This window comes from Hyperolius riggenbachi, chromosome 4 (genome assembly GCF_040937935.1).
Source record: "Hyperolius riggenbachi isolate aHypRig1 chromosome 4, aHypRig1.pri, whole genome shotgun sequence".
Lineage (NCBI taxonomy): Eukaryota > Metazoa > Chordata > Amphibia > Anura > Hyperoliidae > Hyperolius > Hyperolius riggenbachi.
The window spans coordinates 449,207,051-449,232,557 of record NC_090649.1 but is presented as its reverse complement, the minus strand read 5'-3'; the positions used below and the strand labels follow the sequence as shown (position 1 = coordinate 449,232,557).

Genomic DNA, 25,507 nt, shown 5'->3' with positions numbered 1-25,507 from the left:
CTGACAAAGGTCGCTCTGATTTATTATTAATGGTGCTTCTGGATCTGCCGGTGATGCCCGCCGGCCGCGGACTGGTGCCAGGCCGTATCTCTTGGCTGTGTTTACTCAAGATTTAGAAAACAATCTGACACTTTGTGCAAACAACACCGAGAACATTGTACAAACAATACAAGGTATATATCAAACGGCACAGCAAACATCAAAAACACAGCAAACAAAGACAAACAACGCACAGCAGACTCTGGATAGCACAGACAGCTTCATGCAAACTGTAGAGACGCCTTTTCCCTGACTCAAATCTGCATACCAGGAGACAGTTGGTGACACGCATGCAGATTGTAACTGGGCCAATCAGAGGCATGTCTTACCAATTTACATTTCTTCAACCTCAAGGAAGGAAGGAAGAGGTGGGGGTAGGCAGTTTTGCAAGGGAACCTGGATGGCAGGGTTTTGCTGAGGGGGACGATGACAGCAATGCCCATAATCAAAATGCACAGTGCCCTCCTGTGGCCATTTAGCATACACCCAGTTTAAGCATGAAAGCTGTTACATATACGAACACTTGTTGATGTTATGTATACAGGGCAGTTGTGATTTCAAATTACACACATAAGTGGCCATCAAGTAACCAATGAGAGGCAGGGGATTCCCCCCAGTTATTATCACTAATTAAAATATAATGTACAGTGTTCTCCCCAGGCTCTTTTAGCCGGGTACTCCACCCACCTAGTTTTGGTGAGCACCCGGGTATTGTATGCTCACCTCCTCCTATGCTATAAGCAGAGTTGCTCAAAGAAGCACCAGCCAGGCCTGCATTCTCTCATAGTGCCTTACCCGGCTGGAAAAAATTTCTGGGGAGTACACTGATGTATATGAAGCTGATTGTTTGTTTGCTCTTGCTACAGATCATCACTGAGGCCTGGGAGAAAGGGCTGAATCCTAAAGGAAACGCCACCAACCCCAGTAACTGGGACTTCAGCAACTCCTTCTTCTTCGCAGGAACCGTCATCACCACCATAGGTGAGATCTCTGTCAGCCTGAGTTCCCAGCACTGCACACCTGCCACACCCATTGCCATGAACTCCGCCTCCCCCTGCTTCCCTTTCCTCTTTTGTCTTGCCTGAGATGGATTAGGCCAGAGCAGGAACTGCATTGTCTCCAGGGCTCAGTGCTGGATTCCACAAGAGATAACAGTAAACAGCAGGTGACTTTACCTATAGTTGGAGACTGACAGCTGCCTGTCTGTGTACAGCAGTGATCAGTATAAAGCTATCAGAGGAGGTGAGAAACCGACAGCTGCCTGACTGCGTACAGCAGTGATCTGTATAACGCTAACGGAGGAAGTGAGAGAGTGACAGCTGCCTGGCTGCGTACAGCAGGGATCTGTATAACGCTAGCAGAGGAAGTGAGAGAGTGACAGCTGCCTGGCTGTGTAGAGCTGTGATTGTTCTAAATTAGTAGAGAAAGTAAGATAGTGAAAGCTGCCTGGCTGTTTACAGCAGTGTTTGGTATAAAGCTAGCAGAGGAAGTCAGAGAGTGACAGCTGCCTGTCTGTGTACAGTAGGGATTGGTATAAAGCTAGTGGAGGAAGTGAGAGAGTGACAGCTGCCTGTCTGTGTACAGCAGGGATTGGTATAAAGGTAGTGAAGGAAGTGAGAGAGTGACAGCTGCCTGTCTGTGTATAGCAGGGATTGGTATAAAGCTAGTGAAGGAAGTGAGAGAGTGACAGCTGCCTGTCTGTGTACAGTAGGGATTGGTATAAAGCTAGTGGAGGAAGTGAGAGAGTGACAGCTGCCTGTCTGTGTACAGCAGGGATTGGTATAAAGCTAGTGAAGGAAGTGAGAGAGTGACAGCTGCCTGTCTGTGTACAGCAGGGATTGGTATAAAGCTAGCAGAGAAAGTGAGAGAGTGACAGCTGCCTGTCTGTGTACAGCAGGGATTGGTATAAAGCTAGTGGAGGAAGTGAGAGAGTGACAGCTGCCTGTCTGTGTACAGCAGGGATTGGTATAAAGCTAGTGAAGGAAGTGAGAGAGTGACAGCTGCCTGTCTGTGTATAGCAGGGATTGGTATAAAGCTAGTGAAGGAAGTGAGAGAGTGACAGCTGCCTGTCTGTGTACAGCAGGGATTGGTATAAAGCTAGTGAAGGAAGTGAGAGAGTGACAGCTGCCTGTCTGTGTACAGCAGGGATTGGTATAAAGCTAGTGAAGGAAGTGAGAGAGTGACAGCTGCCTGTCTGTGTACAGCAGGGATTGGTATAAAGCTAGCGGAGGAAGTGAGAGAGTGACAGCTGCCTGTCTGTGTACAGTAGGGATTGGTATAAAGCTTGTGGAGGAAGTGAGAGAGTGACAGCTGCCTGTCTGTGTACAGCAGGGATTGGTATAAAGCTAGTGAAGGAAGTGAGAGAGTGACAGCTGCCTGTCTGTGTACAGCAGGGATTGGCATAAAGCTGGCGGTGGAAGCGAAAGAGTGACAGCTGCCTGGCTGTGTACAGCAGTGATTGGTCTAAAGCTAGTAGAGTAAGTCAAGTGGGATAGAAAGAAAAATGTGCCCATACATTAGACCACCAATACCAAGAGAATCCTGACTCACACACTTAGCAACAAGTAGCTGTTACACACAATGCAATTCTGCCCAACCATTTACCTCTCCATCAGCAAGGAAGGTGCAACTCATCCTCATAAATACAAGAAGCAAATGTCGATTAAACAGGTCACCGTACAACCACATGAGACTCAAGTGCATAGCGGATCTATTGAAACTATATGCCCCTCCATGCACCCTCCCAGGGCCGGATTTACCATAAGGCACTGTAGGTACGTGCCTACAGGTGCCTGATTGGGCAAAGGTCAATAATAATGTCCCCTTCTAAATTTGCATACCAGAAAGTAGGAGGCGCCCTTGTAGGATGTTCAAATAATTGTGTACATAAAATGACATAAAAAATAAAATAAACTGCCTACCTTCTGAATGAAAACTTCACTCGGTAAGGGAGATAAGTAAATTTATTGGTATAAAGCACTTCGGACAACGCGCTTCGCGGCACAAACCGCTTCCTCAGGTCAATGTAAGGTGCTTGTTTGTAAATGTTTGTTTGGGCGCCCAGGCTATCCGTATTTACAAACAAGCACCTTACATTGACCTGAGGAAGCGGTTTGTGCCGCGAAACACATTGTCCGAAGTGCTTTATACCAATAAATTTACTTATCTCCCTTACTGAGTGAAGTTTTCATTCATAAGGTAGGCGATTTATTTTATTTTTTATGTAATTTTATGTACAGAATTCTTTGAACATCCTACAAGGGCGCCTCCTACTTTCTGGTATCTATTACACAACATCCCATGCTGTGGGTTTGTTTTTTCACTACGAATTGATAGTGAGAACTTTTTCTTTGAAGGAGCTGCGACCATCTGCAAAAGGACCGAGTGGGGACGGGTTTTCCCCACAAGCCTATTGGAGTGGTTGCCTCGTTAGCAACCCATACTTGTGAGTAGTATTTCTCTTATTTTTAGACCATTTTGCAAAAGATAATACACCATAGGGGCTCCCGGTGTCTCTGTGGTTCTTTTCGTTTTTAGTACCTACGACAGCCCCCACCCTTCTAAATTTAAAACCTTAGAACGCGATCCTCCATGACAGCGCTGCTCCTCCCGCCCACTCACGCCATGATCCGGCGGCCAAAACTACAGTGAGGGGGCGGGCGGCTAGTCACACACGCAGTCAGTGCGTCCCGCTTGAAAAGGGACCAATCAATTTAAACCTGGGTTGGACTTGATTGGTCCATTTTCAAGCTGCATAAATTTGGGGGTGTGGCCTTTGCTGAAGGGCAGAGTTTAGGGCGCCAGAACTTCTGTGCCTATAGGCTCCTGAGCTGTAAATCTGGCCCTGCACCCTCCGCTCTGCAAATCACACAAATTTGGTCATTCCCAGGATCCCCATAAAAACATTTGGTGCTTGGACCTTTTCTCATGCAGCCGCTACTTTATGGAACTCGCTTCCACAATCAATGCGAGAAGCCCCATCTCTGGACAGCTTTAAAGGGTTACTGAAATGAACAAAAAAAAAAGCATCGTTTTATACTGTACATACCTGGGGCTTTTCTCAGCCCCCTTCAAGCTGATTGGTCCCTCATTGTCCTCCTCCACTGCCTGGATCCTCTGCTAGGCGGCCCGGTAATTTGACCAGTTGGCACAGAGGCAGTCCAGTCCACCCATGCTTCTGTTGCCCTCCTGCAGTCGGGAGCATTCTGCGCCTGCACAGTAGTACTGTGCAGGTGCAGAACTCTCCCAGCGACGGCAGCGTGAGGGAGCTCACACGGCTGGGCCGCGCATGCGCAGCATGCCGGGATTCGTAGAGGTAACGAAACACCTAGCAGAAGATCCAGTGGTGGAGGAGAAGAGCGAGGGACTGATTAGCCTGAAGGGGGCTGGAAGAAGCCCCAGATATGTTTAAACATTTTTTTGTGTTCAGCTTAGATTTACTGTAAGAAAAGGCTAAAAACACACTTCTTTTCCCGAGTCTCCAGGGAGAAAAGTGCTATAAAAATACTATCATTTATATTTTCACCAATAACATTAGGGAGGCTGGGGAGAAGCTGTGCATAGTGACATTTGCAGTGTTGCTATATGCTCAGCAGAGGGCAACAGAGTTCCCTCTCTGAGGATTCCAGCTGCTCATCTAACCTAGTACTGTACCATAAATTGGTCGCTGCAGTCACGCTATTACTGGTACGAAGAGGGCCTATACTACCTCTGAGATAGAGCTGCTGGTCAATGAGAAGCTTTAATTAACGCAAATAATTGTATGCAAATTTTAGCAAGTCGGAATTCAAGCAATCAGTCAATTTTGATTTGCCCGAATTCAAGTGGTATACAATTTGCATTATATTTGCATGGAAACCTGAAAAATTAGCATCTGATTGACCACGGCCAGCCACGTCCTGTCATTACATAATGGTCAGCGGCGTCTCTGCGCTGCTCAGTCTGGCCTGGACGCATTTCAGTGCAGATTTCAGGGATTTGCTGCAGATTTTGGTGAAGTACTTCTTAACAAGTAACTGTAGTAAATAAAAAAATTACTTATTGTTTTTACAATATTTATAAGTTATTTCGTCAGTGTTTGTCCCAATTGTGACACTTTTCCTCTCCCTGATTTACATTCTAAAATGTATTAGGTGGTGATATCTTTAGCCCTGTCAGCTGATATCTGCGGAATGTTTGTTTAATGAGAGTCCTAAATCCAGTAGAAAATATACCTGGTCTCCCAGAATGCAGGGAGAGAATTCTGCATAGCTAAACAGCCTAGGCTAAGCATTACTTGGAGGGTGGGGCTACATAGCAATATACAGCAATATATAAATATAGGAAGTGTTTCTGATGCTGATGCCAGAAATGTTACAGTAAAAGTGGATATCCTGAGTAATTGACTGCATTACACTAAATGCCACTACAGGGCCTCTTTAATTAGTGATGCATATTTTTCTGTTTTACTTCAGGTTTTGGGGTGCCTTGAAGGTTAGCTGCTTAATTAGGTTAAAAAGGTTAGCTGCAGTAATGTGTTATGTTCAGGGGGTTATTAGGTTACAGTGAGGTTTATTAAAGGGGGAGGGGGGTCATTATGATTGGGGCACCACTGGGTCCCCGGGTTGAATCCCAGCCAGGATCTGCAAGGAGTTTGTATGTTCTCTCCGTGTCGGCGTGGGTTTCCTCCAGGCACTCCAGTTTCCTCCCACATCCCAAAATCATGCAGATAAGTTAATTGGCTTCCCCCTAAATTGGCCGTAGACTATGATCCATACACTGCATGATACATACTGTACACAGACATATGGCTGGTAGGATTAGATTGTGAGCCTCTCTGAGGGACAGTTAAGTGACAAGACAGTATACTCTGTACAGCGTTGCGGAAGTTGTTGGTGCTATATAAATATTTAATAATAATGATAATAATTGCAATATTCTGCACTGACAGCCCTGGCACCTCTTCCAGCAGGCGGTGCGCTAGGCAACTGCCTGACTGCCCAAGCCTAAGTATGGCCCGAATAAGTATCACCAATAACTGAGTGCATCTCTCTACAAAGAGTTACCCCTCCATACTGGCTTTCTCATGTCCTGTGTGCTGGATACTGACCTGTGTTGTCTCCCCCTATAGGTTATGGGCACTTGTACCCCGCTACGACATCCGGACAGATCTTTTGCGTCTTCTATGCCATGTTTGGGATTCCGCTCAACGTGGCCTTTCTGAACCTGTTGGGGAGAGGTCTGAATGCCCATCTGGTTGCTCTGGGTAGATGTGCTCAGGAGCCGGCCGGGTCAGGGGTATGTTAAAGGATATCATGAGATCTTGTTATCGAAGTTCCAGTATCTTAAAGGAATACTGTAGGGTCGGGGGAAAATGAGTTGAACTTACCCGGGGCTTCTAATGGTCCCCCACAGACATCCTGTGTTGGCACAGCCACTCCCCGATGCTCTGGCCCCGCCTCCGGTTCACTTCTGGAATTTCAGACTTTAAAGTCTGAAAACCACTGCGCCTGCGTTGCCGTGTCCTCACTCCCGATGATGTCACCAGGAGCGTACTGCCCAGTATGGTCTGTGCCTGCGCCGTGCGCTTCTGGTGACATCAGTGGGAGCGAGGACACGGCAACGCAGGCGCAGTGGTTTTCAGACTTTAAAGTCTGAAATTCCAGAAGTTAACCTGGAGGCGGGGCCGGAGCATCGGTGAGTGGCTACGCAGGCACAGGATGTCTGCGGGGGACCATTAGAAGCCCCGGGTAAGGTCAACTCATTTTCCCGTAGACCTCCCTACAGTATTCCTTTAAGTTATTATTATTATTTTACATGTACATAGTACAAAACAAGTTGTGGGAAACATGAATACTTAGATACATGAGACATTCAAAACTCTGTACAATTAGGACATCCAGCAATACAAATACCTACAGGTGAAACTAGAATATTGTGGTAAAACTCCATTTATTTCTGTAATTCATCTAAGAAGGTGAAACTAATCTATGAAATAGGAACCCTTTGCAGGTGTTTTGGGTTAATTAGCCGATTAGAGTCTGACACATTGAGTCTAGAATATGGAACATTTTCACAATATTCTAATGGACTGAGCTTTTTGTTTTGGGGTTCTCATAAGTGGTTAGCCATATTCATCAAAATTACAACAAATAAAGGCTTGAAATATCTTGCTTTGCATGCAATTAGTGGATTTCATGTATTAACCTCCCTGCTGGTTATCCCGAGCTCAGCTCGGGGTAACCTGCCGCGGAGGTTTCCTCAGACCCTGCTGGGCTGATTTGCATAATTTTTTTTTTGTTACACGCAGCTAGCACTTTGCTAGCTGCGTGTAACTTACGATCGCCGCCGCTCCGCGCCAATTCGCCGCAACCCGCCGCATCAGAGGGTGCCCCCCCGAGACACGTGCGCTGCCTGGCCAATCAGTGCCAGGCAGCGTCGAGGGGTGGTTCGGGACTCCCTCTGACGTCACAACGTCGATGACGTCGGTGACGTCATCGCGCCTGTCGCCATGGCGACGGGGGAAGCCCTCCTGGAAATCCCGTTCAGAACGGGATTTCCGGATGGGTATATGCGCCGGCGGCGATCGGCGCATTCGGGGGGACGCCGCAGGGAGGGGGGAAGCATGTAGCTAGCGCTAGGCTAGCTACATGCTAAAAAAAAAAAATAATGCCAAAAAACACCCTCCCTGCCGTGCGCAGCAATTTTTTATAACGGCAGGGAGGTTAAGGCCCATACACACGTCGGATTTCTGTGAACGACGGGTCGTTTGAACGTTCAGTCGTTCGCCCGCTAAATCGGGCGTGTGTACAGACTGTCGTTCGCTTGATAAGAGTGAGTTTGAGCGATCAGCCCGGCGGATCGCTCAAACTCACTCTTATCAAGCGAACGACAGTCTGTACACACGCCCGATTTAGCGGGCGAACGACTGAACGACGGGACGTTCAAACGACCCGTCGTTTACGGAAATCCGACGTGTGTATGGGCCTTTAGTCGTTGAATAAGTGAAATAAATGGACTTTTGCACGATATTCTAATTTTTTGAGTTTCACCTGTACATAGCTGATGTGTGGTTTGAAACATCACCAATAGTGGTACATGTTCATATGATAAATGACCGCAGAATAATAAACACTAGGAGGAGGTCCCTGCCCTTGCGTGCTTACAGATTAGAGGGTAGTGGGTTGGAGACATTAGGGAAGGAGACACAGAGGTTAGCGGATGAGGCAATTAACTTCTAATGCTACCTATAGCTAATTAAAGGCTTGTCTAAACGGGTGTCTTTTGAGCGTATGTTTGAAAGTTTCCAGGCTTGGAAAAAGCTGTTCTAACTAAACTCAGCTGAAATCTAACTAAATCCCCCCAAACTCCCCGGGGCACACTGCAGGGAGCACTTCCGTGAGAGTCAGAGCTTTCAGCTGCAGCTCTGCCTCTACACGCATCTATCAGCCCGGATCGCTGCCTCTGCCCGCCCCTCTCAGTCTTCCTTCACTGAGAGGGGCGGGGGAGAGGCGGAGATACGCGCTGATGGACGCGTGTAGAGGCAGAGCTGCAGCTGAAAGCTCTGCCTCTCACGGAAGCGCACAGGGCAACAAAATCCACGACCAAGAAAGTCGTGGATTTTGCACCGTTTTAGTTAGGGCAATAATGTTGAACAGCTTTTTGCAATAAAAAGCTGTATTTTAGGAGACTTCAGCGTTTCTTTATGTTCAGACTGTTTAACCTTCCCTCCCCCATAACACAATCACACAGACTTTACTATGTTTTTCAATTGGACAGTTATGCAGAGTTGCACAGTAGGGCACAACAGGGATTGGGTATGGATGAAACTCCATATTAACTGATAAAATGACTAAAGGTGGCCATACACTTATAGATTTGCAGCAGATTCGACCATCATATAGATTTAGCATGCCTATCCTGTGTGTTTTAGTGTTCACTGTCAGATTTAAGAGAAATGTGATATGAGAAAAGAAAATATTTCTGCTGGTTTCCATCTTTCATTTTCCTCTGTGATGCCAAAAAGGACATCACTTCTGCCCTTTTCTTTTCATTTTTTTTCAACAATGCTCAGTGTTCATTTTCCCTCCCTTCTGCCATAGCTTACCGCCCCTCCCACAGCTAACATCACCTAAACAATAGGCTTACCTCACTGTAAACTCTTCAAAGGGAGGGGGAGAGTTCAATTACCTACTGGTCATAGTGTCCTTATCTTATCCAAAATAGGAAGCTTTCTGCATGCTGAGATAAGCTGTTACTTTAGCTAAAAAAAATCTTTCTCTGGCACTGCACCCGCCAGGTAGGCAATGCCCAATAATGCACCGTTATTAGGCATTGCCTACCTGGCGGGTGCAGTGCCAGAGAAAATGTCACTTCCTGTATAACAACATAGGAAACCGGTTTCTTTAAAATGTGTATAGTGGTGGTTTGGGGCCATCATATGTGACTTTGAGGACAGCACAGGAAAGACACAAACCTTTATTACAGTTTTGAAATGGTACCTTTGTGTTGCAAATGGTGTTATGGATTTACTAAGGCATATTTATTGCATAACTATGAAAATCAAGCAGAAAAAAATAGCACCGGAGACTGCCAGTACCTAATATCTTACTACTTAATTCCTGCAGTAAAATATTGGTAATCTTCAGATATTTCACTATGACCTAAGCTAACCCTACTCTCACACAAAACCCTCCCTCTACGCCTAACCCTCAGACCTCCCCCTGGTGCGGGTTAACCATAACCCCCCCCCCCGTGCCTAACCTTAACCACTCCCCTCTGCTGCCTAACCCTTAACCAACCCCCTCTTCCCCCCCCCCCCCCCTCCTCGGCTGCCCCCCTCTCCATGCCTTAATTTCACTACCCTTGTTCCTACCCTTAACCGGCAGCCGGTATTAGCCGCCATAATTACCGTTCATTGACGGCTCTTACTATTGCCGCCTAGGCGACACCATTTTTAGTTTCGCTTATCTTGCGTTATTTTTACCTGCTGCGTATTTATCAGACTTCCAGCAGCGCCATATATTGGAACGGCATTTGTTAGTGGACTTGGAGAACAAGAGATGAGGGACTCTGGTCCAGACAGTTTACAGTATCCAACATAACAGACTTGGTGCAACTCAAAGTAGAAACAACTGGTACACCTGAGGAATGTCTTGAGGGACGGCAACATGCCGTGTGCTCTGTGCTAAATACAGCTTAATAGGAGACAAGCTGAGTGCGTGCCGCCTCGTCTTTTCTACTTTGAAGTTGTGCCGCTACATTCCCTGGTGAGGCATCCTGGTAGGAGGCTTTGCACCAACTAACCCTGACTTCAAGTAGAAGGGATTGATCCGTTCCTTGGACATTGTTAATCGCATAACGGAGCTGGTGGCCCGGGTAGACATTAAGAATCTTCTTCTGTCATAGCAGGTGATGAAGGTGACGGTCATGACTCTGTTCCTCATCATCGGCTCCTTCATCTTCCTGGTGTTCCCTCCAATGATCTTCAGCTATGTGGAGGGCTGGAGCTACGGAGAGGGCTTCTACTTTGCCTTCATCACGCTCAGCACCATTGGCTTTGGGGATTATGTCTTAGGTAAGGACATTTAGATGTATCCTGTTAATGTTGTGGTATGAACAACTATATTTTATTGTAATTCCAATGATGTGGAAAAGAGGTTAGAAGCTCTTTTGTGTTTTTATGGCTATCTGTGTTCTAATTTGGAGGTTTCCCCTCTGGATAGTTTATGGACCACCCAAAGCTGTACAGTGTACCTGGGAAATAGGGGATGCAATAAAAGCTCAATGAAGGTTCTAACTCATCCCTTCTGTGCAAAACAAAGAAATACAGTACATGAAAAGCTTTCATCTGTTGGTTTCTGTATCCCTATAGGTGAGATTTAGTCACTTCCTGTATGCTGTATGTACAGGAAGTGTGGGAAGCTCTCCTAGATGGAGACTTTGAAAATAAAATCCAAAAGAGGTTTTAACCCCTTTCCTCACTAACCAAGACTAAAATATTTTCTGGAGCTTTTTAATCATTTTCTACCATTTTCAAATAACAATACAGTACAGTTATGTCTTCTGTGCTACCGCTTTTAGCAGAAGAAACTAAATATAAGTCTGCAGTAGTAATATTAGCACAGCCTGTTTGCTCATTATTTGCAGGGATCTGTCAAAATTAGACCAGGGTGAGAGACATATGGAGGATGCTATATTTATTTCATTTTAAACAATACCTGTTGCCTGGCTGGCAGGCCTACTGATTCCTTTGGCTGCAGCAGTGTCTGAATCACACCAGAAACAAGCATGCAGCCAATCCAGTCAGACTTCATTCAGAAACACCTGATCTGCCTGCTTGTTCAGGGTCTATGGCTAAATGCATTAGAGGCAGAGGATCAGCAGGACAGCCAGGCAACTAATATTTTTAAAAGGCAATAAATATGTCAGTCTCCATATGTCTCTACTCCTACTTTAACCTCTTCAGGACCATAGGCTTACACCCCGCTAGCAGGGGCGTAACTAGGAGCCACCGGTTCCCCCTGCAGAGATGCGTACGTTAAAAAGGGGCGTCGGGAAAAAAGGGCGCGGGGTTTTAAACGATAAACATGGATAACATTTACAAATATAATGTACTATATTTCGTTTAAAAATAATGTTTTATAAAGTTATAAATCATTAAATAATGTGCATGAAATCAGCAATTGTGAAAACGTTAATCTTCCGTTTAAAAAGTGAAATATATAATAACGTTTAAAAAAAATTAGTAAGTAACCCTCCCTGTACCTACCCCTAACCCCTAGACCCCCGTATTGGTGCCTAAACCTAAGACCCCCCTGGTGGTGCCTAAACCTAAGACCCCCCTGGTGGTGCCTAAACCTAAGACCCCCGTATTGGTGCCTAAACCTAAGACCCCCCTGGTGGTGCCTAAACCTAAGACCCCCCTGGTGGTGCCTAAACCTAAGACCCCCCTGGTGGTGCCTATACCTAAGACCCCCGTATTGGTGCCTAAACCTAAGACCCCCCTGGTGGTGCCTAAACCTAAGACTCCCCTGATGGTGCCTAAACCTAAGACCCCCCTGATGGTGCCTAAACCTAAGACCCCCCTGGTGGTGCCTAAACCTAAGACCCTCCTTAGTGATCACTGTATTGTGTGTAGAATAATGTTTTAGAAACAGTAAGGGATAAAATATATTACAATTTACGTTACGTACTGATCGCTTTATTTTGTGAATAATAATGTTTTACAAACAGTAAGGGATAACATTTAAAATAATGTTTTATTGAAATAGGAAACGTAAGTCATCACAAGCAGTTATAAAACATTAAAAATCTTCGGGCGCCGTTGGAAAACGTTATTATTCTCGGGCGCCCTTTTTTCCTGTTTGGCGCAAAGGTAAACGATATTTATTATGGGAGTGAATGGCGGCGCCCGATTTGTCCACTAGCCTCCTGCGCCCTTTTTTACTGTTACCTGCAGAGATTCTGATGCCCCCCCCCCGGGCCCGCTCAGGGCCTTTTTGGGGGGCTGGAGGGGTCTCAGCATGAGGGGAAAGCCATGGCCACACCTCGGGCGCTCCCCTCCAGCTTAAATTAGTGTCTGGGCCGCAGCGGGCAGATACATTACCTTCCTTGCGTTCCACCGCGGATACTCCTTGCTCTAGTGTCTGACGTTACTCACCTCCCTCACTTCGGGCTCTCCCCTCTGCGCTCCCCTCCAGCTTAAATTAGTGTCTGGGCCGCAGCGGGCAGATACATTACCTTCCTTGCGTTCCACCGCGGATACTCCTTGCTCTAGTGTCTGACGTTACTCACCTCCCTCACTTCGGGCTCTCCCCTCTGCGCTCCCCTCCAGCTTAAATTAGTGTCTGGGCAGCAGCGGGCAGATACATACCTTCCTTACGTTCCACCGGGAATGTTCCTCTTTCTAGCGTCTGTTATTATTTGTTTTTTTTTTAAATACATTTTTAATTATTTTATAGTAACCCAGCCCTCCCTCCGCTAGCCAATGACAGCGATCGGCTGTCATAGACATCAGCCTATGACAGCCTCTCGCTCCTGTGCCTCCAGAGGGGACAGCCCAGTGTCCCCAGTACAGCGCTGCCTAAGATTGCAGCGCTGTACATTGTAAATAGATGGCGGTTTCGCCGCCCAACAGTCTCCTAGCGGCAATCGCCGCTGGGAGACTGATGACAGAGCTCTGCTCCATCATTCTAGCGGAGATATGCGCGCGCGATCTCCGGAAAAACACTGGGGGAGCCATCACGGTCGTTAGGAGGTTAAGGCTGGTTGCACACCTAAGATTAGCAGTATGATGTAGTGCAAGCACCGCATCGTAGCTCAGAAATCAGCCTTCATATGACCCTTCATATGTCACAGTGCGGTGACAGGGCCATTTGCATAGCGCCACCACCTGGCTAGTGACTCCCTGCTGGGCAGGTAGTACGTCACTGGTATTCCCGTCGGTCTGCGCACATGTCCTGGGTTGAACTGTGTTCCTGTGGTGCACCCTTACTGTGTTGCCCATTGACTTGCATTACTGTTTAATCTGTGCAGTAGGCATGAATCCTGCATTAACCCGCTGCATACTTTGCGTGGGAATTGTGTTGATTTTGATACTTCCGGAGCACCACATTTCATCACGCGAACTGTGCAATTCTCCATAAACTTGCATGACTTTTGTGTGAGGTCATTCTCCAGAGCAAGTGTAGTTATGGTGACCAAAGGGGAAGACTGTTAGTGGCCTGAACTCATAACCACTCCCAAAGGGGACATAACGTAACTTGGAGGGGGGGGGGGGCACCCCAAAAAGTATAGAACAGTTAAAACAATTTAAAAGGTAAGTAGAATTTACCTCAGCATGACAATGCTTAGGGTAAAAAAGAGGTCTGGGTTTACACACACACAAATGAACTACAACGCATTTGACAGAAGTCAACCCGCTTCCCCAGGTCAGTAAATAGTGTCTTAGGGCAAGTATAGCTACAGCCATGCGATATTTGGCCTAAGATACTGTTTACAGACCTGAGGAAGTAGGTTGACTCCATGAGATGCATCGTCTGGTGTGTCACCCTCTTTTTTTACCCTAAGCTATGTGTCATCCTGAGGTAAGTTCCTCTTAACTTTTAAAATGTTTTAAAGTGTTTTATACTTTCTGGGGCACCACCTCCCTCCCAAATTTAATGTGTTTGAATTCTATGTAGCACCTTCAACACCACAGTTGTGGTATAACCATTCATAGTGTTGATAGTTAACAGAATTAGGCTGCTGTTGTGCATCATCGATTTTGGCAAATTGAATAGTTTTTTGGCCTCTTGAAGAATATGAGATTTGGCATTTTATAGATAAATAATTATGTATTTTCTTGTTTGCGGTTAGGAAAGGAACCCAACAAGCATTACATCTACATCTATCAGAGTCTGGCCGCATTGTGGATCATCTTTGGCCTGGCCTGGCTGGCTATGGTGTTTAATCTGGCTGCAGAAATGGTGGAAAAACTTTTCCATTGGAGGATGGTGAGGAAGGAAGCTGCCAAGGAGGAAATTGCCGTTCAGAAGATCGAGGATCTACCCATCCAGTTCCAGTTCTGAGGTCAGATCCAGGACGTGGTCTGAAACCTTCAGAAACTTCGCCAAACTACTTAGAACATAAATATGTAGGTTGGACAAACAACCTGTGGTTAAAGATCACACAGCTGGAGCCTTGAGTGGCTTAAACTCCCGGTCTTATTGCTGTGAATTCAAGGGTGCAACCATGACAGCTTCTCTCCTTTCAGCAGGAGACTGAAGTATGACTTCAGAGGGTGCCACTGATCCTGCACCTGAACAAGCAGGACCCAGAGGCCCATCCACACCAACGCCTCTTCCTTACAGCAGGAACCTGTACTTCTACTGCCAAGCCTTCCAATTATCTGTGGCCTAAATTAAAGGCCCTAAAAGATCAGGACATGAGGGCTCAGCTATGACAACTCCTGCCCCTTACAGCTCGAACCTACAGAGCTCACCCAGATGTTTCCAGTGCTTGAGGGGCTAAGGGATTAGGTTTTGGGACCCCGGTCATGAGATCTCTCTTCTCTCACACCTCTGCTAATGTAAGAGGTGCCACTGCTTCAGGACCTAAGATATGAGAACCTTAGAGCCAAGCTACAATAATAATTGGAGCTTTGGGTGCCATGCCAGTAAGTACATGGGACCTGAGACAGAAGAAGCAAGTGGCACAAACATGACAACCTTACAGTTGGAGCCTGAGGTGCCATTGCTCCTAAGAATCAGGACCTGGGAATTCATTGATGACCACTCTTACCCCATTCAGCTTTAGCGTGGTATACTACAGTAGGTGCCACTGAGGCCTGAGCTTAGCCCTGAGAGAGCAATATGTAGGGACCTAACTCTGGTAACTCCTCTTCTTTATAACTGCATCCTGAAGTACCATTCCAAAAGATGAATCTACTCCTACAGCTGAGACTAAAGCACTGTGAGGACCAACCTCGGAAGCTCCTCTACATTACTGCAGGTGCCAGGAGTGCTTCTGCACCAGGACCTGAGGCAAGGACCTGCCAGCCAAGCTATGAAAACAATTATAGGTTGATCCTGCAATGTCACGTCAAAGCATACAACTGCACTTCATCCTCAGATATCAAGGTACTGTATAGAGACCCAAGCATGAGAAATCCTCCTTATTGAAACTAAAGTCTAAAGTGCTACTGCAGAAGATTCCCATGCTTCCCAACCTGAGAGATCAGAACCTGGCAATTCAATTTGGAGTAGGACAACTCGACTCACCCCCCCCCCACACACACACACACACACACACACACACAGCTGTAATCTGGTGAGAGGTACTACTCTGGAAGCTGCAGTTTCTGCTGGACTTGATATACTAGGACTTGATGGTCCATCTATGACTACTCCTTCCAGTTCCATCTAGAGTCTGGTTGCTATTGATTCAAAGCCTAGGAGAGCAGATTCTGAATACCCGGCTATGACAGTTCTGCCCCCTTATTCACCATTACTTGGGGAGCAGAATAAAACTTTATTTCTTCTTTATGCACTGTGAACAACCAGAAGGATTCTAAAGTTTAAGGGTGATTTGTTTTTCCTAAATGTAACCAAAATGAGCACCTTAATATGGGACAGTTGTGCATTTTTTGTGAGCTGCAGGATTACAAGTTAGCAAATTTCTTCATCCGCTGGAAGTACCTACAGGACTGATTTGATTCTGAATTCTAGATTCACTGGACAGTCATTTATGGAGGGCAAAGTCGCTTGGCCAAGTATGATTGGCCAGTTTCTTTCTTCTAGATGAGGTCCAAGTGGCCCTTAAATTTTGTGTTGTGAATATTGATAAGCATCTCGTTAACCCCTCTAGCTGCAAACCTGAAGAGCTGCTGGATTTTTGTTGTATTGCATCAATAGGTTTATATTTCTCATATTCTTATCTTATATCATCCAATGTAATTAAACATATAGCCTAGAACACTGTAATATAGTATAGTTTCATATACCAGAGATGCTGCTGTAACTGTGCTGTGACATAGACTATGGTATGACTGGGGTCTGCCTGGGACTTCTCCATTTTGGTAGTCTGCCATAATCGCTATTAAAAACGTGTGGTTTTGCATTTAAACTGTCTTTGCCATGAATGGCTGATTATAATTAAACATCTCACTTCAGATATCAATGTTTTCCATAGATCTACGTAGACATAGTCTGTTCTTCTTGTCATATGAAAGATGGCAAAAAATAAATTTGATTGGTCAATGATTGGCCAATTTTACTATTTCAATGGGCTGTATTCACAAAACCTCTCATACATGACTTATTTATCACCTATTTGATAAAAATACCCTTTCAGCACATTTACAAGCAAAATAATCACTCAAAGTAAGTTGTTCCTGATTAACTTCATTTCAATATTACTATTCTTGCCTTAATTATATTATAGTTTTGCTCTTTGGAAGCTTAAAAATGTAACATAGAGAAGGTGAAAACAGAGGAACACAGGTTAAAAAGCTTTGTGGATCATGCCTAATTGCCTAGTACACACCATACAATTTTCTGTTAGATTTTTCTGTTAGATTTTCTGTAATTAAATAATTTTCTGTAAAGTACTGATAGAGACTGGTCATTATCTCTGGTGCATTGTCTTCTGGTTATCTCCTGCCTAGTAGAACAATGCCTAATTGCTAGGGAGATAGATGGTTAGATAGATCATTTCCAACATGTTGGAAATTATCTATCTGGCAGGTAAAGCTAACAGAAAATCTTACAGAAAATTGTATGGTGTGTACTAGGCATAATGTAGTATGAGGATTTTGAATACTATGAACGAAATGTTTAGGTAATCCCTCATACTACATGGAAGTGGTAAAATTGGCCAATATTTGGCTGAACAAGATAGAAAGTGTGTGCCAGTCCAGGATTAAAGTGTACTTGAGACAACTAAAAGAAAAAAATGATACATATCTGGGGGTTCCTCCAGCCCCCTTTCGGCTGATCGGTCCCTCGTCATCTTCCCACGTCGCCTGGACCCTCCGCTAGGCGGCCCAGTAACTCTGTTAGTCGCATGCTCCCCCATTGCACTCCCATGGCCAGGAGCGTTCTGTGCCTACGCAAGAGCAGAACTCTCCTGGCGACAGGAGTATAATGGGATGCGCTCGTGGAATTACCAGGCTGCCTAGCAGAAGATCCAGGCGGTGTGGGAAGATGGTAAGGGACCAGTCAGCCTGAAGGGGGCTGGAGGAATGGTATGTACATATGTATATATATTTGTTTTACTTTACCCGTCTTAGGTTTCCTTTAAAGGACAAATGAAGTGAGAAGAATATGGAGACTGCCATAGTTATTTCCTTTTAAACAATACCAGTTGCCTGGCAGCCCCACTGATCTATTTGGCTGCAGTAGTTTGTGAATAATGCCAGAAACAAGCATGCAGCTAATCTTGTCAGATCTGACAATAATGTCAGACACACCTGATCTTCTGCATGCTTGTTCAGGGTCTATGGCTACAAGTACTAGAGGCAGAGGATCAGTAGGACTGCCAGGCAACTGGTATTGCTTAAAAGGAAATAAATATGGCAGCCACCATATCCCTCTCACTTCAGTTGTCCTTTAAGCATGGTGGTACACACTATCAATTATGATTGGCTAATCCCTGACCAATTTTACCAACTCTATGTAGTTTGAGGATTTACCTACACAATCTGTTCATACTACGGTATTCAATATCTTTTGAACCTCATACTACATGGAGCAGGGGCATAACTAAGACCCACCAGGCCCCCCTGCAGAAATTTTAAGCCCCCCGGGACCCGCTCAGGGCCGTTTTGGGGGGCTGGAGGGGTTGCAAGGGGAAAGCTATGGCCACACTCGGCGGGGGGTATGTAGCTGCCGCTGCACACGTATGGTTATTGAAGCTGGAGGGGAGCGCAGAGGGGAGAGCCCGAGGTGAGGGAGGGGGGGGACCGTCCCCCCAACCCCGCCGAAGTGCAGCATGGCTTTCCCCTCATGCTGCGACCCCTCCAGCCCCCCAAAACGGCCCTGAGCGGGCCCCCCCCACGCGTGCATGGGCTTCCTATTGTTACGCCCATGACATGGAGGTGGTAAAATTGGTCAGAGACTGGCCAATCATAATTGAATGTGTTTACCAGTCAGTCACCCTAAATGATCAGGGTGTAGTTCTGGGAATGAGAGCTGTACAGACAGATGGATCAGCTATAACCAAGTAACACATGCTGTTCTCTGTAGAGGAGAGGGAGCGTGCCAATGGACATCAAATGAGCAAGCAGGGTCCTGCATTGTGAAGTATAAAAGAAGACTCTGAGTTGCTTCAGTACGATTATCACAGCCAAGGTTTATCCATAGTGTGCAGGGCTGTTTTTAGGCATAGACGGTGGTGGGGGGGGGGGGGGGGGGATGGGCGATTGAACAGCGGGGACCCGGCGGAACTGCACAGAGGGCGCGGATGGCGTCCTCCATGCATTCAAACTTGATGCAGGTACTTAACTTTTTTTTTTTATTTTGCCTCGTAAGTCCTATAAGCAGCTGCCAAGACAAATTCCTTGTAAGTGCAAACTTACTTGGCGAAATAAATTGATTCTGATTCTGAAAAGAAATATTTCTGCTTCAGTTAATGATCTCAGTCAGCAAGGGAGCATATACAACTTGAGACATGACATGCTGCAGCTCAACACAATGACACACTGGCTGACTGGCTGCGAGTCTGTGACAAACTGCTCACTCTAAGCCAGTTTGGGTGCCCACCATTCCTCCTCAGTCAGTCAGCAGTGCCGCCTCCTCCCTTCTGCTGTGCAAGTCAAATGAAACACTGCTGCTCTCCTGCCTCCCCCTCCTCACTCACCGTCAGACTCCTCACACAGCACAACAAGCTGCTTTTCCCCAATGATGATCTCTTCACCTTGCTCGCTCTACTCCCACTTCTCCTCCTACTCTGACTGCATGCTGTAAGTGTAAACACAGAACAATCATGCTGCCCCTGTAATCTCTGCGCCTGATGCAAATGTTTTACCTTGCTTCGTGCAAAAAACGGCCCTGGTCCAACCAAATTCACTGGGTTCCATTAAAAGCTACATAAATTCAGTGGCTTAGCGAGGGTTTTGAATGCCTGGGGACAAAGAGAGTTTTGCTCCCTATGGGAGTCCTGCGTATGGGCATGGCCATGTATCAGAATGTGGGTGTGGTCATGGAGGCCACCATCTAGGTAGCCAAAGAACCCACCCTGTAGGTAGCCAAAGAGCCTCTGTTTAAAGGACAACTGTAGTGATAAGGATATAGAGGCTGCCATATTTATTTCCTTTTAAACAATACCAGTTGCCTGGCAGTCCTGCTGATCTATTTGGCTGCAGTAGTATCTGAATAACACCAGAAACAAGTATGTAGCTGATCTTGTCAGATCTGCAGGCTGGAGGGGAGGACACTATGCTGAGGGGGTACTTTGGCAAGACTTCAGCATGAGGAGAAAGAAGGAAGTGCAACTACAGATATAAACGTGAGTCTGTTCTATCCACTGCAATGTACCAGATGTAAACTTTATATGTTCAGCTAACTGTACACAGTGCATAGACTACATATATGTATTGCTATTCAGACCTGTTTTTTGCCCGGAGGTGCTCTTTAAGGTTTAATGCTGTGGGAGTGTAGTGGATTTGGTTGGTAGGTCCAGCAGGGAAGGGGTTATGGCGATGGCGGAGGGTGGTGGAGTGTGTATGGAGGAGGCCATTTATTTCAGCTACGGGTAGATAAGAAGCAATACAAACATGATTTAGCAGCTGTTATCCGCAGATAATGCCTCTCCTGATTATATTCTATTTGTCTTGCAGCACATTCACCCTAATGAGCGATTCTCTGCCTAACAGATCTGACCTGGGAAATGGCAATCATCACTCATCACTCATTATTTTCATAGCTGTAACTATACATTGATTAAAGGGAACCCGAGGTAAGAGACTTATGGAGGCTGCCATAATTATTTCCTTTGAGGCTGGTTTAACACTTGTACCGGTGCAATCACTCTGCAGGGCAGGACGATCGCACCATACAATTGCCCTGTGCATATTACCCTGCGTCCGAATGTGCTGACAGGGTAATATACGTTTCACCGCCGCCCGCTCAGTCATGTACTCCCTGCTGGACAGGAAGTACGCCACTGGATTTCCATTGCTCTGCGCATGCGTGCCGCGCCGGACTGCGATGCACGGCACTGCTGTAAAGGTGGCCATACACTACTCGACTTGGCGAGCGATTAACCATCCGATTCAATAATTATTATCTAATCGGATGAAAATCTGTGCTACCAAGAGCATGCCGATTGATAATGCGACCAATTTCAGGCCCAAATTGGTTGCATGTATCGATTGGACATGCTACAAGATGTCGGGCCGCCGTGGTCTATCGGGGGCACGGCAGTATCGGCGAGTAATATGGGGATGAACCCTCATCTCCTCCCCCCTAGTATATCAATGTGCCCCCCCATCTGTGCATTTATGAGGAGATGGGCTAGTCCAAAACCTGTCGGTTCTGTCAGATTTCTACTACCTACTGTAAGTGACAGCAACATAGGCGAAAAGTAATTTATGGCTCATTTTGGTCTGGAAGAAATTACAGTACTTCTTATTAGTATGTGTTTACATGTATTTTACAGGGTTTTTTTGTGATAGAGGTCCTTTAACCGCTTGAGGACCACAGTGTTAAACCCCCCTAAAGACCAGGCCATTTTTTATAAAATAGGCCACTACAGCTTTAAAGTGAATGGGAATCGCATTTAAAGAGAACCCGAGGTGGGATTATCTTATGCTAGTGGGGCACAGAGGCTGGTTGTGCACAGTAACACCAGCCTCTGTTGCCCCATGGTGTGCCTCAAAGACCCCCCCTGCCCGCCGCTATACCCCCCGCAGTGCTGGCGACACGCAGCGTGTCGCTAGCACAATGTTTACCTAAGCGCTTTCTGTCAGCGCCGCTCTCCCGCCTCCTCCGTACCGGCGCTACCCGCCTGTGTCCCTTCCCTCCCACTGATTGGAGGGAAGTGACGCGGGCATGTAGCGCCGATGCGGAGGAGGCGGGGGAGCAGCGCTGACAGACAGCGCTTAGGTAAACATTGTGCTGGCGACACGCTGTGTGTCGCCAGCACTGCGGGGGGTATAGCGGTGCGCAGGGGGGTCTTGGAGGCACACCATGGGGCAACAGAGGCTGGTGTTACTGTGCACAACCAGCCTCTGTGCCCCACTAGCATAATAAAATTCCACCTCGGGTTCTCTTTAAAAAAATGAGATAGATACTTACCCAAGGAGAGGGAAGGCTCTGGGTCCTATAGAGCCTTCCGGCTCCTCTCCTGGTCCCCTCCTTCCGGTGCTGGCTCGCCCGGTAGCAGTATTTGACTAATTTAGTCAAATACTGCTTTACCCAGCCGAAGGAGGCTTCAGAAGTCTTCAGGGAGCCCGAGTGCTCCTGAAGAAGGGCGTCCCTGTACTGCGCCTGCGCAAGCACGCTCTCTTGCATGCTCACACCTGTGTAGTATGGAGCCGCACGTCTTCGGGAGGACACGGCTCCTGAAGACTTCCAAATACCCTTTCGGTGGGGGATTAAAACGGGGGGGGGAGGGGGAGCCAGCACAGGATAGAGAGCACAGAGAGAGGAGACGGAAGGCTCTATACAACCCAGAGCCTTCCCTCTCCTTAGGTAAGTATTTGCTTCTTTTTTTTCTAAATGCGGTTTCCATTCACTTTAAGGCCAAGCTGCAGGGCTGCACAACACAGCACACAAGTGATCCCCCTCTCCCCCCTTTTCACAACACAGCACACAAGTGATCCCCCCCTCCCCCCTTTTCTCCGCACCAACAGAGCTCTCTGTTGGTGGGGTCTGATCGCTCCCCCAATGTATATATATATATATATATATATATATATATATATATGTTTTATTTTTAATAAAAATTGTGTATATTTTTTATTTATATTGTGGCCCGCCCTCCCGCCGCCGCCCAACCTAGGCTCTGTAGATCGCAGCGCTGTACATGCTAATTAGATTACAGTCTCAAGGTCCCGATAAGCAGAGGCGCTTATCGTGACCTTGAGACTGTACTGTGTGTACTCCTATTTGTTATTGCCTAAAGAAGCGGGAATATACCTGCGAAACGCGTTGCACTGTCTATATATGAATAAACTTGTTTGTATTAAAATTGACGGTATTATGCCTACTTCGGGGAGGTGACTCCACCACCGCCTCCCCAAGAATTTTAAAGCTTTTAATACATTTTTATTCTTTTGGCGCCTCTGTTCTCCTTACAAGGTACAGATAACAGTCTGAAGTGGCCAGAGGTGCCAAGCACGTTTTGGACCCCACGCTGTGAGATACTCCAGTTGTTTATTGCCTGATGAAGCGGGATGTTGCCCGTGAAACGCGTTGTATTTTTAATAGGAGTATGTGAATAAATGATCGTCTCTTCAATCAACAGCATTGTGTCTGTTTTGGGTGCTGCTGGGCCACCACCGCCACCTGAATACTTTTAAACCTTTTAGATATTTTTACTCTTTTGGCGCCTCTGCTTTTCCATATATCAAGTCATCCACCCTTGGTGGAAGGGTGAAACACCCTCTTTTCCTTCTACAGAGAGCGACATCTTAGCCCTGAGTGGGGATGGGCCTAATCTCCCCACCTGCTCATTCAGTGGTTGCCTAAAGGGTAACCCAGGTTTGTAAGTATATTACTTACGTTTCATTATTACCTCATTTTCCAAAACATACTACACTATATTGGGCTCTCGGTCTCCATTTGTTTAGGTCAGGCGAGTAGTGAACATGGTGGACTAATTGAATAAAAAGGATCCCTTTGGTCAACTTTTCATGGCATTTCTTCAGCTGGTCCAGGAGGTTAGCATAATAATGTCCGGTGATACTGGATCCCTAAGGTAAGTAGCCCACCAACAGAATACTGTTTTTGACCCAAATGTGATTACTTTTTTGGCCAATTTTTGCGACCAGAACTAATTAGGCCAGGGGGACCCACTGTGGCGCCATTTGCTCCTTGATTTCAGGATCACAGATGCGGAGCCAGGTTTTATCCTGTTACTAATCTAACCAAAAAGTCCTATGCAACTTCAAAATGGGCCAAAATGATTTTGGATGCTTCAACTTGTTCCTTCTTCTGATCCCTGTTCACACATTTCGGCACCCACTTCTCTGAAAGCTTCCACATGTCTACATAGCTCCCAACTGTCCCTTTTTCCCCCTCGTTTGTCTCTTTCAAGATTTTGCCCCTCCTTCTATATAAATATATATAGATTTATCTACTAAAAATGTGTTTAATTGACTCTAAACTTTATTACGATCCGTTAAATTGATATATTACTCATTTTAAAATCTTAATATGAAGGAAAATGAATCAGGATAGAAAGGACCAGTGTGGTTTGAATTATAAAACAACATATTTTTCTAATGAAATCTTTATGGTATGCGTGATCAGGGGTGTGGCTTAAGCGTCTCTTTCTCATCTCAAAACTTTGGGAGGTATGTGTCTAGGATAACATGAAGAAAGAATTGTATAGGGAGCACTAAGCTGATGCAAAAATATATAATTTATTCATATTGCTTAAATGGTATCAAAAACGGCAAATGACACACAAGACACAGACTAACACATATACCCTCCCATAAAAACAAGGCTGCAACATCCTAACTACTGGGAAAAATGTATTGAACTGGAGTGCACTCCCATTTAGTCCAAAACATGCATGCAATGCGAAAAAGATTCCTTTCTTCAGGCCCAGAGTAAGGTATGTCCAGGAACAACCCCAGCAGGATCACCTATGTTTCAGCACATCACCCGTGTGTAAAACATTAGTATATACACGCCTCTACAGTGATCTGTATACGCTTCTCATTACAGACGCAATCCGAGCGTCTAACCTCAACCCCATATGTGGCCAAGCCAAAATGCAACTCACGTAACCTCCTGCAGTGGACAACAGCTTGATGCAGGCCCGACCAACAGGTCGGCGTGTCAGCGTGTGGCGGTGCTGTAACGGAGATCCGTATAGGTGCGTGTACTTTTAGTTCATGCTGGTTGGTGGGGGGAGGAAGAGATGCGGAGGCACGGGTGATGGATGCGAGGTCTGCTTCCGGGTAGAGCGGCTTGTCACGTGACGCGTTTCGTCACGACCCACGTGACTTCTTCAGACGTGACGTATGCTTGAGGGGCTGGACTTCTTATACTGTGAGGCAACGCCCCCATGCGTAATTCAAGCATATGTGGGAATTTTTTTAAAAAAAGGGAGGGAGACAATGGGTGTGGCTGCTCCTCCCCCCATGGACAATGTGCCACGCATTGTGACCCCATACAGTGCTCACTTCATGGATATCAAACAAGTTCTGCATAGACATTGGCATCTCCTGAGAAGGGATCCAATCATGGCAAAAATAGTGGGTGAGTACCCTCATATGGCCGCAAAAAGGAGTAATAATCTCAATGACCTGTTGGTCAGAAGTGAGCACGGGTGGAGGAGTCACTCTGCTGGGCAAAAGACCAAAAAGGGCATGTTTAAATGCCTTGATTGTGAAATGTGCAGATTTGTTAATAAAAGCAGTCAATTCACTAATTATGATGGTTCTGAGTCCTTCTGGGTGAATGATCATATTTCTTGTAATACCACTCGAGTAATTTATCAAATTAGATGTCCATGTAATTTAATTTATATTGGGAAAACGTATAGACCATTGAATACGCGAATTGGTGAACACATTAGCAATATTAAAAGTACTACTATTGATAGAAAGAAATTGAATCCCCTTGCCTTGCATTTCAAGACAGTCCATAATTCAGATGTGTCCGGCTTGAGGTTTATGGGAATATACAAACTAAATATTAGCCCACGCCGTGGAGACTATGATAAGCAGCTCCTAAGAAAAGAATCCATGTGGATCTATAAGTGTGGTAGCTTATTCCCTAAGGGCCTTAATAAAGATTTGAACATCAAAGCCTTTTTGTAAGGACCTGTTCGT

At 46.0% G+C, this 25,507-nt stretch overlaps 1 protein-coding gene across 2 annotated transcripts in view; it reads left to right on the top strand.

Moving 5' to 3' along the window:
* Positions 1–22,938, top strand: part of KCNK16 (potassium two pore domain channel subfamily K member 16) — a 29,943-nt gene extending 7,005 nt beyond the window's left edge. The window contains exons 2-7 of one of the 2 annotated variants that reach the window (XR_011031255.1): positions 906–1,020; positions 6,149–6,315; positions 10,429–10,594; positions 14,377–15,638; positions 20,336–20,454; positions 22,800–22,938. Coding sequence is in view for 1 of the 2 variants with exons in the window: in XM_068279645.1 (XP_068135746.1) it covers positions 906–1,020; positions 6,149–6,315; positions 10,429–10,594; positions 14,377–14,588 (660 nt within the window). In the remaining variant the exon portion in view is untranslated. Of the gene's footprint in view, positions 1–905; positions 1,021–6,148; positions 6,316–10,428; positions 10,595–14,376; positions 16,617–20,335; positions 20,455–22,799 lie in introns of those variants that run through there. The other variant, XM_068279645.1, reaches the window with a different exon arrangement.
* The last annotated feature ends 2,569 nt before the right edge of the window (positions 22,939–25,507 follow it).